Genomic DNA, 11,884 nt, shown 5'->3' with positions numbered 1-11,884 from the left:
TTGTTAAAATGGCCTAAATAGTTTATGTAACAAGCGGATCCCAACTGCTACACAATGTAATAGAAACAAACTTCCGAAGCACAGGAATCCGGAGCCATATATAAAAATGGAATATGTAGCCTTATATTTCGACTATATATTTTATACGGTTGGAGGCCAAAATTTGCTATATATGGCACATCCAGAACCTATATACAATACTTGCCATTCTGATGTACAGTTTACTCTTCAGATTTAACTGAAGTTACAGAACTAACTCCTAAAAGACGGCCATTCTCTTCTGTTTCAATGTATGAATTACCAGAGGTATCAGTTCTCGGACCGTTGGTTGACATGCTTTGTGTACAACTTGGATTTTGCCAGAAGTGATTTCTAATGGCCCTGACTTTGGAATTGATGGCAGAAAAGCCGGGATCAGAAAGCAGGTCTTGAACTTCTGTTCTGCCTTCAAGCATGCTCACTACTTGGGGCATTGTAGGCCTGAGAGTGGGAGATGCATTGGTGCACATGAGAGCAACATTTAGCATCAGCATTGTCTCCTCTGATGAATATTCTGAACCCAAGGCTGGATCAACCAACTCCAATAGACTCCCTCTCTCTTGCAACACATAAGCCTGAAAAGAAGCACAACTTTGAGACAGAATAAATATAACAAACACTACCGAGTTAGTATGAGATGCAAAGACGCAAGCGGCAAAGCTGAATTGATTGGAGAAACATGGGAAAGATTTTCATAAGCTGAATTTCGCCATTCAGTGAAGAATGCTTTACTGAGAAAATTCATCTTAACATTCTAGGTTTGCAAGGTATGGAGTTGGTTGTGATGGACTTGAAGATGTCTGAGAGAAGAAAAGGGAACAATTGTTTTGGAAGTATTTTGTTACCCAGTCAAGAAGGTAGACAAACTCCTCCTTTGGCCTGTAGTTTGTGTTGCTCTTTCCGCTAACGATTTCCAATGCGACGACTCCAAAGCTATAAACATCTGCTTTGTCGGTTAAGTAACCACGCATTGCATACTCAGGAGCCATATAACCACTGCAAAGTTGAAGGGCCAAAATAAATTACCAAAAAAGAATATAGTTTCTGCTCCACCTCATGAAGACTGTGCCAGAGACTCATGTCATAGGTTATATTTTACTAAATTTAATGAGAGAAAAGAGTTGATAATGTATTAAGTTCCTTCTACAAAAACTTACACAGTTCCAGCAATCCGCGTGCTGATGTGGGTGTTGTCATCTTCATTAAGCTTTGCCAAGCCAAAATCAGAAATTTTAGCATTAAAGTCCTTGTCAAGCAGCACATTGCTTGTCTTGATATCGCGATGCACTATCTTTAGTATCGACTCTTCATGGAGATAGGCCAAACCTCTGGCAATACCTATGCAAATCTTCTTCCTGGTAGGCCAGTCCAGTTTCAATCTGCAAGCGGGGTCGCTTCCTGTATATGATCCGAATCAGAGTCAATCTACTTCATACTTAGAATCAATCCTGCCTTTTGTTTAAATGGTATGCTAATCCTAAACAATTTAGTGTTACTATTCTCACCAAAAAGAGCACGTGATACGCAGTTATTTTCCATGTACTCATAAATTAAAAGCATCTGGTTCCCTTCAACACAACATCCATACAGCTTCACAAGGTTAGGATGTTGCAGGGCAGAAATCATGCCTATTTCATTCACGAATTCGCGATTTCCTTGCTTTGATTTCGAAGAGAGCTGCTTCACTGCAATTACTGTGCCATCTGATAACAGACCCTATTCAGAAAGCAAAAGAAAATCAGCAATTTCTGGTTGTCTATTGCATACATGCTCATATTGACAGCTAGAAGGTTTAGTTTTGGCTTAAAACTCCATCTCTTTGGATGATTTTGCTATCTTTTAAGCCTCCACATTCCATACACTACCACCTTGTCATATCAGAAATTGTAAGAGAATCAAGTTATATTTGAGAAGTTTCGAAAAGTTTTTCATGTAAATTCATTGCTGTGATGCCAATTGAATAGGTAGATGTTTGTAGTTTCTCCAATTTCTTGTAGAATGCATTCCCTCATTTCTTAGGCTTTTCATTTTTTAAATGTTTCTTTTTCATCTGAGGCAACCTACTCATCTAAGAACATTTAGAATAAACCAGAAAAAAAAAAAAAAAAAAAGATGAACATAAAGAAACAAAAATTACCTTGTAGACTGAACCAAAGCCACCCTCCCCGAGTTTGTTTGCTGCATCAAAGTTTTTCGTTGCAGCCTTTATCTGTCTTAAAGTATATAATCCTGTTTGAAGATCTAAATCTCTGAGCTCTGCTTGAAAGTCAGTTAAGGGAAGAATATTAATTAAAACTGTTTCTTGTTATAACAAAGATACACCAGTAAATTTGCTCACCAACATGAGTTGTTGAGAAATTAGGGAGAGAAGAAGAGATACATTAAGAAGAAAATTAAACATGTTTTGTTATGAAATAGAAAATCAGACCTTTATCTGCAGAGATCTTTCCTCCCAAACAACCCTTTCTCCTCAAGATGCCTAAGACCAGAAGCAGAAGAAGTAGTGCTGCAGCCACTGTCCCAACTGCTATAACGACGTGATTCTTGTTGCCCTCAAATGAGGGAGGTTCGAAGTCTGCAACAAGTGTACCTTAATTAACTTATGTATTCCATGAAAACATTAAACATGTTTTTTGTACAGAAAAACTTAAAACTTGAGACTCTTCACTTTATGATTGAAGGCCAATCCGTAAAGCTTTCTCAGTAACCTATTACGTCATCCCTCACTTCCTTTTTCTTTTTAGTGTTATGCATGGGACCAGCATATATAGATTTGCTTCTCAACTTAGCTAGGGTAGACTAAAAGCTGTCATGTAGTCTCTAGTGCAATAATTCATGTGGAATTATCAATAGGAGTTGGCCAGAACCAGATGTAACTCCTAAGCACAATTATATTGCATTGTTGAAAGCATCAATAACGAGTAAGTTCTAATGCTTAGACCGTTCGAGTAGGAAAAATGCATGGCGAGAGTGCATTTTAAAAGTACTTACTGGGATCTACTGATATAGCAGATATGAGAGGGCCATAAAATCCTCTGTCTGGGATGCCTGTTGTCCCTTTTCCAGCCCAGTAAAAATGGATCTTTAATGTATTACTCGAAACAACTGCAGTGAAATTCTTTACAATGGGCTTGCCTGCACCACCAGCTTCACTTTCTATATTGAAATCTTTCAGCACCAGCTTATCCTTTATACCAAATAAATAAATAAATAAGTACATATTAGCATAGGATTGAGTCTCCATTGTTTATCTGGTGTGATTTATTTACCTGGATGTAGACATCAAATATACGCTTCCCAAGGCTGTTAAATGTTCTATCATTAGTAAAAACAATCTCAGCAAAGTGGAGTTTGACAGTGTAGTCTCCATTTATGAGACAGAGTCCATAGTATGTGAGAGAGATGGGAGATCCACGTGCGGTCGTGTACAGTTCTGAATCGAGCACAGAGACATTTTTTGAAAGTGCAGACTTGTTGGTTTCAATGTAGATATCTGAATCAATATCATTGTCCATGAAGTTCCCTGTGCTGCTGAGAGCCCAGTTCTGACCCATGTAATACATGGAAGCACCTCTTTGTTCTCTATCAGCTTCATACCTGTTTCCACCAATATTTACTTCCTTTCCACCACAGTTGATATGCAAGGAATATTTACCTGTTATCCATCAGGACAAATCAAAAGAGGTGGAGACCTAAATTTCTTATCACCTCATCACTAGTTTTCTTTTACTTTTCAAATTTTTCTATTCTTTTTCATTGTTTTTCAGGGGTAAAGTACAAGGGAAGAAAGGATTAATTCATATTGACATGCAAATAGATGAACTGAATTATAAAGCCACAGGTCATGCTTGAGACCAATTGATATTCTTACGTTGATTTTTTGAAACATGACAAGGAAAATTTCTTTCCAGGCATGGTTGGATTCTACTTCTGCAACAAGGAAGAATTGTGAGCTTATATCATGAAGATAAATCTGACTAAAAGGCTGGAGCCTCAATCAGAAACCATAGGAAGCAACAAAATTTTCTTATCAGCTGACGAGAAAGAAATCGTACGATTTATCAGCTGACGAGGAGTAACTCTCTACTAAGTTTCTGCAACAAAGCACCAAAGCATTGTTTTATCATTCTACAAAGTAGTTGGTTAAAAAATGTAAGAGAAAGATAATAGCATGTATCATACTCACACACTCCCTCTAGGACATTCATTAGGACTTGAGCTTTCCCAAGTGAAGTTGTTGTACGATAAATCCCTGTATACAAAATTTCAACTAATAAAACAAAAAGTAATCTTCTAAGCAGAGCAAGATAGCTCCTGCAGTTTTGTATTACATACACAATATTGTTTCTTCCTGGGACCCATCCAGGTACAGTTCCAGTAAGCTGGTTTCCTGTCAAATACCTAGAGTGAAAAAAGTTAATGAGAATAAGTTTGTGTGAAGATGAAAATATAATCTAGAAATCTGCTTACGTGAAGTCAACTTTTGCTAGTTGGACAAAAGATGCAGGTATTTCACCGGTCAGCTCATTGTAGCTGAGGTCTCTGTATTGATTACAAAAAAAAAAAAAAAATGCAGATTAGTATCTCCAACATAAGGAAAAAAAAAAAAAAAAGAATGATGGGAATTCATAAATTCAAGAAATTCATTTGTTTTAAGTGCTTACAGGTTTTTCAATCTTTTCATATCAGCAATATAAGCTGGGATCACTCCGTATATCAAGCAATTCCTCAGTATCCTGCATTAAAAACATTTAACTACCTATGAGCTCAATTTGCAAAGTAGAAGGAAAATGCAAAACTGGTTAGGATTCCAACTTACAGTGTTTTCAAGGATTCCAAATTTCTCAACGATGGGAAAGGAGACTCTGTACCTCTCAAGTCGGTTATCCTCCTAAAAGTCATTAAAGGTAAAACCATAAGTTCACATTCTTGTTTGACAGAAAAGAAAGATAAGGCAATAGAATTGCATACAGATCAGTTAAACTTCTTAAGCCTGATATGCTAGAAGGTATAGGCCCCTCAAGAGAGCTACCCTGGATATGCCTGCAACATAAGAGTGGAAATTTTCAAAATCGTAAAAATATATACTTCGGATTGCTGTAAGAAAACTACAAGGAGGAAGCTTACAATTTTGAAATCCGTGTCCAATTTCCGATGAAATCAGGTATCTTTCCAGAGAAGTTATTGTCACATATCCTCCTAAAAGTTTCATGGAAACAAAACTTAGCTAGAAACCCAGGAAAAGTGATTCATGTCAAAGATATTAGAAAACTATCAATATATTTTCAGGCACCTGATGTGATAGCATATGCATCACACTCACATATACATAATAAATCTAAAATCTGTTATCTGTATAGCTTTTGGCATCCCAGTGAACTTGTAACCAGAGCAAAAACTAATGTCCTGTATATTGTATATATCTTAAAGGTAGGTTTATCAGAGATCAGTATTAGTAAAGGATTATTTATTTAGGTTGACAAACCCACAGATCAAGGAACACATGCTTGCTTACATATCAGACAAGTTGGTCAACTTTGCTAGTGCTAATGGCAATTCTCCAGTGAAGGCATTTGAAGATACAATGCTGAAGAAAAATAAGGATAATGTCAATGGTAATGAGAGTGAAAAAAAAAAAAGACCACATTAGTGGGAATTTCCAATAAATGATTGTACACAAAGAAGGTAATGAGAAATTACAGCTTTTCTAACTTGATCAACTTCCCAATTTCCGGTGGAATGGGTCCCGAAAAGTGGTTTCCTTCAATGCTCCTGTAAGTAACATACAATCATATAGTAATCCTTACTTTGATCATAACATCTGAAATGGTGTTTAAAACAATGTATAGAGCCATCAAAGTCTAACTGAGTTTCAACTACTATCAAGGACATATTTGCTCCGGCCACATAAGGCAGATACCATTTGATGTTATAAAATATATTTTCAGTTTTCTATTGATATGATACATTGGATTTTCCATTTTAATACGTTGAAATATGGATTTGATGTCGAGTTTCAACAAATAAGGATAGAGAGCCTCATTTCTAATCAACCAGCAGCTAGTTATCAGCTCTATTCATAGTCATCATCAATATGAGAATTAAGGAAAGAATTAAGCATACAAGTTTCTGAGAGTGGTGATATTGGTGAGAACTTTTGGAAATGGACCGGACAATCTGTTTCCCATAAGGGAGCTGCAGATTCAATAGCAAAGTATAAGGCATTCGGTTGATTACAAGTTCATTAAATAATTAGTAACTGATGAGAAATGGGGCGCTTACAGCGTAACCAAGCGCATAGTACCCCATTGGGAAGGTATAGAACCATTGAGGTAATTTCGACTCAGGTCTCTATAAAAGTAATAGGATTGCAAAGATTAGTGGATGCACCAACAAGGTTTAGTATAAGGAAAGGAAAAACTAATATTTTAGAATGGAAATGGAAATCAGGTAACATAAGAGAGGAACTGGTTTTGCTTACAAGTCTTTCAGGTGCTGAAGCTTAGAAAATTCTGGTGGCACAGTACCTGATAGATTCTGGGCCTTTAGAGCTCTGCAATATATCCTCAGAGCAAATTAGAAGAGCTCTCATGAATGATCATAACATAAATGATAAAACCCATGTGAAGTAATTCCATCACTAGTCTCATGACTGTCAAATAAACAAGAACTTACCTAGTTGAACTTAAAACTAGTTATAAAAGTGTTTGATAAAAAAATGAAATGTTCAAGTTCTTGAATATGCCATAATGCAGGACATTTTTGTCATTACTAATCAACTCTAAACATTTTGTAAGTCGAGAGAGAGAGAGAGAGAGAGAGAGAGAGAGAGAGAGAGAGAGAGAGAGAGGTGTACTGTACATGCTGATGACGTGGCAAGAGGAATTGTGGTTGAAGGTGCAGTTACATGCGACAGAGCTCTCAAAGCCTTTCCTCCTCCCTTCAATCGACACATTCCAATTCCCTTCTCCTGTACATGGATCTTTCCTAAAATCCCAGTCTTTCTTCCCCAGCTTTTTCCCTATCTCTTTCAATGCATTCACTGCTCCATTAAAATACCCAACAAAAATACATGGGTGAATAAATCAAATTACCTGTTAATTTGGTTTTCAAGAAACTGCAGGAAAACAAAACAGGACCAATACATAGACATCTTTCTAATGTTAATTTGTTTGAATAAAATATCACAAGTTCATGATAAACAAGATTCCAAATCTCTTTTACTTCCTCCCAAAAGACCAACCAAGGAAAAGGAATGAATTGAATGTAATGAAGAAACTTGAATACTATGAGAACTCAGTTCAGCTAAGCTGAGTTGATTTGCCAATTTCCTGGGACTCATTTTGATTGGCAGAACAACTCAACTTAGCTGAAATGAGCTCAACCAAAAGCTGTTCCTGCCAAAAGGGTATGTGAGGAAAGTTGCAAATTAGAGTTTTAAGGTACCTTCCTGACTGTGAAGCTTGGCTGTGGCTGTGGCTGACTGTCCAAAAGTTGCAAAGAACAAAAATGCAGTGGAGCATATGAGGTATGCAAGAAGCAACTTTGGAAATGAAAAATCATCAGTTCCCATATTTGAGTTCAAACTCTGAGTCTCAGCTTTTGAAGCTCAAGGAAAAAGAGAGAGGCATAGAAAGGTGGAGATTGGAGGTAAGAGAAGAGTGTGTGGGAGTTTTTAGTTTCAAGTGCATTATGTTAATCCATAATAAACTTGGTGTTTGGTATTTGACCATTTGTGTGTGGATGGAAATTTATTTGTTGCAATGTATGCTTCTATCTTTCTGATATTTTCCATATGGGGTGTTTTTTTTGACCCATGATGACAAAAGTGAAAAGGCATGATGGAACATTACTGGAAATAGGAACCTTCCAAGCAAATCCTCAATTGAACTTGGTAGTTTATTAAATTACTGTTTCCAATTGGTAACTAGTCATTTATCAACACATGCTTTACAGTTCATAAAATCACAAAATCAGTGTTAATCAATTGTAAGGAATAAGAGTGGAATTTTTATATCCAATTATGAAACAAAATAACCAACCAACTAGCCTTTAGTTTAGTGATAATTATCTCCATTCAGTAGGAGAATGTTTTAATTTCGGCTCACATATGAATGGAAGATGATATGTATCTGTGATGAGCTCGATTCATAATACTCATCATGATGACATAATTTTATTATGGGTGTGCAGCTGCCCTGTACTGAAATGTACACATGTAGATGAGATCTGGAAATCAATTGAGAAATTAAATTTGTCTTCTGCTAAGAATGCATTTTTGTCCACCATCTCCTTCTAAAAGTAATTTGGTTGACGAAAAAACTAAAATACAAAGAGAGGAAATGAAGGCTTATATTCTATTTTCCATTCGAGTTCCTCTTTTTGTTCCTTTCAATTCGTGGCGTAGATTCTTGTTTCATTTTCAATTCACTTCAGTGTGACAAACGTGACTGATTCAGTAACATTCTTGTTTTGTCCAAAAGGGGAAAATAATATATAAAGATGATTAAATTAATCATACACGATGTGACCTAGAACTAGATCTTTCTGTGCTTAATCTGAACTAATCTAATAAATAGGCTACTTATTAAATTAATTATAAATCCACTGCAATCCAATCTTTTTTTTATATGCTAAAACTGTAATTTTTATTGATAAGTAAATAAAGTACAAGAATCCTAAAAAGGGACGTCGAGAACACTCAAATTAAAAAAGAAATTGAACAAATCGAGCTAACCAAACGTACATAATGGAAATGTGAAACCACCCCCCCCCACCACACTTAATTTATCAGTCAAAGTCTTCAACGGACGCAACACGTTCATATTATACTAATGTTGATATGCATTAATTCTAATCACACAAAAGTTAGAACAGAAGAGGACAGGAGTGCCCAGCTGATGATATTCTTCAACGGGACAAACAAATCCAAAGTACTATTTAATTCTACGCGTTTGAATGCAATGCATGGGAGAGCAACTTGCATAACAGTTCGTACATGTCATTGTCTGTCCTTAATATAGGGCCCTCCATATTGTAAAATACCATGTAGATGCCAGATTATGACCCTTTTAAGTCTAGAATATATGGAACTCGCTTGCTAGACGGTGTTTTGGTGCCACATAATAATTAATTACGAGTAAAAATGGTATTTCGATAGCAGATGTGAATTAAGTCAGTTGGTCAGAATATTGAACTCGATTTTTTTGCACTCAAGTTTGAATCCTCCTCTTATATAGATTATATTAATTTAGAATACACTATCGCTTTAGGATCCTTTTTCACAGTAGAACAGCAAACGAAAGATCAATTTGCAATTTACAGCTCATTTACGCATATTGACAAGGGGCCACCATTCAACCAATGCGTTCATACAGACAATACATGAAAAGCATCTCAATTATAACGTGCATGGAGACAAGTGACAGTGTGGGGACGCGAAGGGAGGTCGGCTCTTCATCCTTGGTTCATAGAGGCTTGGCTTGTAGATAATCAGAAAACAAAATAGAAGAAAGCCAAGATCGCAGAAGAATATCAAAGTCAAGAGTCTTCAGACCAAAAATATATATATATATTATCAAAGTCCAGAGTCCAAATATATGATATTGATATGACAAGACAACACTAATATCCAGCTGCCTCTCGCTCCATGCGTATCTAAACACTCTTAAAGTTTGGCTTCCAATTTAGAGAAAACATAAATAAAGTCTAAAAAAGAAGTCAGGTTTATGTGGCAATGAATATGACACGTTCACACCAAAAATGACTTGGAAATGAGACGATTCAAATTATCTATAAAAAAAAAGGAAAAAGAAAGAAAGAGCAGTTCTGTAAAATCCATCTTCAGTTTTTCTTCAATTTAAGTTGGAAAAATAGTAATTAGAGGAAGGGACGAACCCAGGATTTCAAATTAAGGTAAGCTAGATTTAACTTACGTACAAGCCTTGAAGGGAGGAACATAATCAATGGAATTGACGTGTACATGTTTCAAATTTTTTTAAAACACAAAACCTATATTAATTAACCAAAACAAAAACTCACACTAACCAACAAAAGAAATAAACTAATACTAATTAAACAATTACAAATGTAGAAGCTATTTTTTTGTTTCCAAAACTGTAGAAATTTTTAGGATTAAAGCTTTATGGCGAAAAACATGAATGATTATAATTAAAAATATATTGGAATTTTAGGGGACTATAAAGGGATGACCTACTTTCATTTGTTTATTTTTAATTACAAAACCTGTAAAATCAAATGTCTTGGCCAAGTAGAAGAAAAAAAATTACATAGAATTCTTTTAAATAAAAAATTATAAATCCCTAATTGATACTTCATAAACTCTAAAAAGTCCCCAAATTTCAACATCAACAAATTAAGACAATCAAAGAAGATTAATAATTGAAGATAAATTTGGTTTGCTTTAATTAAGCATTGAAGGGCATGGTTGATTGGCGTGTAGCAGGAATGACTGGCCCTTTCTTTATGTTTTATTTTTTTTCTCTGTGCATTAGCTAAGGGATGTTTTCTGCCCAAGAGGGTGTGTGGGGTTTGCTTAGGTGGGCTAGGAGTATTGCTATAGGCTAAAACAAATCAAGAAACCTAGGCTATAGTCCAGTTTAGCCTGAGAATGGGTCCGTACCTGACTAGAGGTCACTAAGAGCATCCACAATTATGCTCTCTATTTTTTAGTTAAAATTTAGCTACAGACACTAGAAAGCTACTTTAGGAGCTCTCTATAAAATTTCAACTCCAACCATACTCCCTAATTTAAAGAGTCATACATGTTTTTAATGTTTTTAATGTTTTTAAATTCAATTTTTGAATAAAGTGTAGACACAAAAGCAACAAGAAAAAATAGTTTGCTTTAAATAAATACTTAAAATAATATTAAATAAAGAAGCATTTAATTATAGAGAGTCACTAGGAGTCCTTTCTCTTTCCTCAGATTTAGGAGCTCCTAGAGGTCTCCCTATTTTAGGAGCTGAATAAGAAGCATGGTTGGAGGTGAGTTTTTTCAATTCCTCCTAAATTTTAGCTAAGAAGGTGATTTAAGGAATCCAATATGAATGCTCTAATTAACTGCATTTCAGTGGCGCTTGTTTGGTATTTTTTATCACCAATTTGTTGGCCACTAATAGACGTTTTTCTTGTAGTGCAAATGAAAAATGTAAACAAGTGATGACGGAATGGAATCCTTCAACACATCAAAAAATAAAATGACCATGAAACAAATCTAGAAATTGAATGTTATTGGTGTAATTATTAGAAAGTTAACAGTTTATAATATATTTTATAATAAACAAAGACTTTGAGTAGTGTTTATATTGATTCAGTTGAACATTCAAAATAGCCTGATATATTTTAGCGTATCCCGTTGACTTGAGGAAAACACGGTCGGCTCACCTATTTTAATATCAAATAATTCATATTGGTAGGGCCCATAAATAACTTACTCCTCGTATTAATTGGAAATTTGCCAATCTCTTATTCACTTTCTACCTTCTTATTTTTGGGAAATTTCTACCTCCTCTCTTATTGTGGAGCCAAAATGAATATTTTAATTTCTTTCTCAAATTCTACATTCATGTTTACTTACCAGACGTGAGAAGTCATGAATTGGAAAACTTAAATTAGGTAATTAAGGTATAGGAATCAGATCAAATACTTCTCCTAATTGATCTCATTCTCGATTTTGAGGATATGCAATTACGATTTTAACATAGATACCACTTAATTTTTCAACCAGAGCAGGGTAAGCAGCTGCCTACGACAAAAATTTTCACTAAAAAAAAAACATATATGTGAGCAAAGTTATTCCGATCCAGCCCATGTGATGGTGTAA

General features: G+C 35.3%; 1 protein-coding gene across 1 annotated transcript; it reads right to left on the bottom strand.

Annotated features, from left to right (window-relative positions):
* Positions 1-7,806, bottom strand: LOC18784423 (probable LRR receptor-like serine/threonine-protein kinase At1g07650). The gene is made up of 24 exons (XM_020560232.1): positions 7,486-7,806; positions 6,901-7,081; positions 6,521-6,592; positions 6,322-6,390; positions 6,163-6,234; positions 5,740-5,811; positions 5,555-5,626; positions 5,167-5,238; positions 5,011-5,082; positions 4,859-4,930; positions 4,704-4,775; positions 4,510-4,581; positions 4,375-4,440; positions 4,226-4,291; positions 4,095-4,133; positions 3,911-3,969; positions 3,309-3,694; positions 3,031-3,226; positions 2,468-2,614; positions 2,177-2,295; positions 1,545-1,755; positions 1,197-1,437; positions 885-1,035; positions 1-614 (listed from the first exon to the last, which is right to left on the bottom strand). The coding sequence occupies exons 1-24, from the start codon at positions 7,610-7,612 to the stop codon at positions 222-224; spliced, it is 3,099 nt and encodes a 1,032-aa protein (XP_020415821.1). The 5' UTR covers positions 7,613-7,806; the 3' UTR covers positions 1-221.

Source organism: Prunus persica, chromosome G3 (genome assembly GCF_000346465.2).
Source record: "Prunus persica cultivar Lovell chromosome G3, Prunus_persica_NCBIv2, whole genome shotgun sequence".
Lineage (NCBI taxonomy): Eukaryota > Viridiplantae > Streptophyta > Magnoliopsida > Rosales > Rosaceae > Prunus > Prunus persica.
The sequence above is the reverse complement of the archived record's forward strand: the minus strand, read 5'-3'. Positions and strand labels throughout refer to the sequence as shown.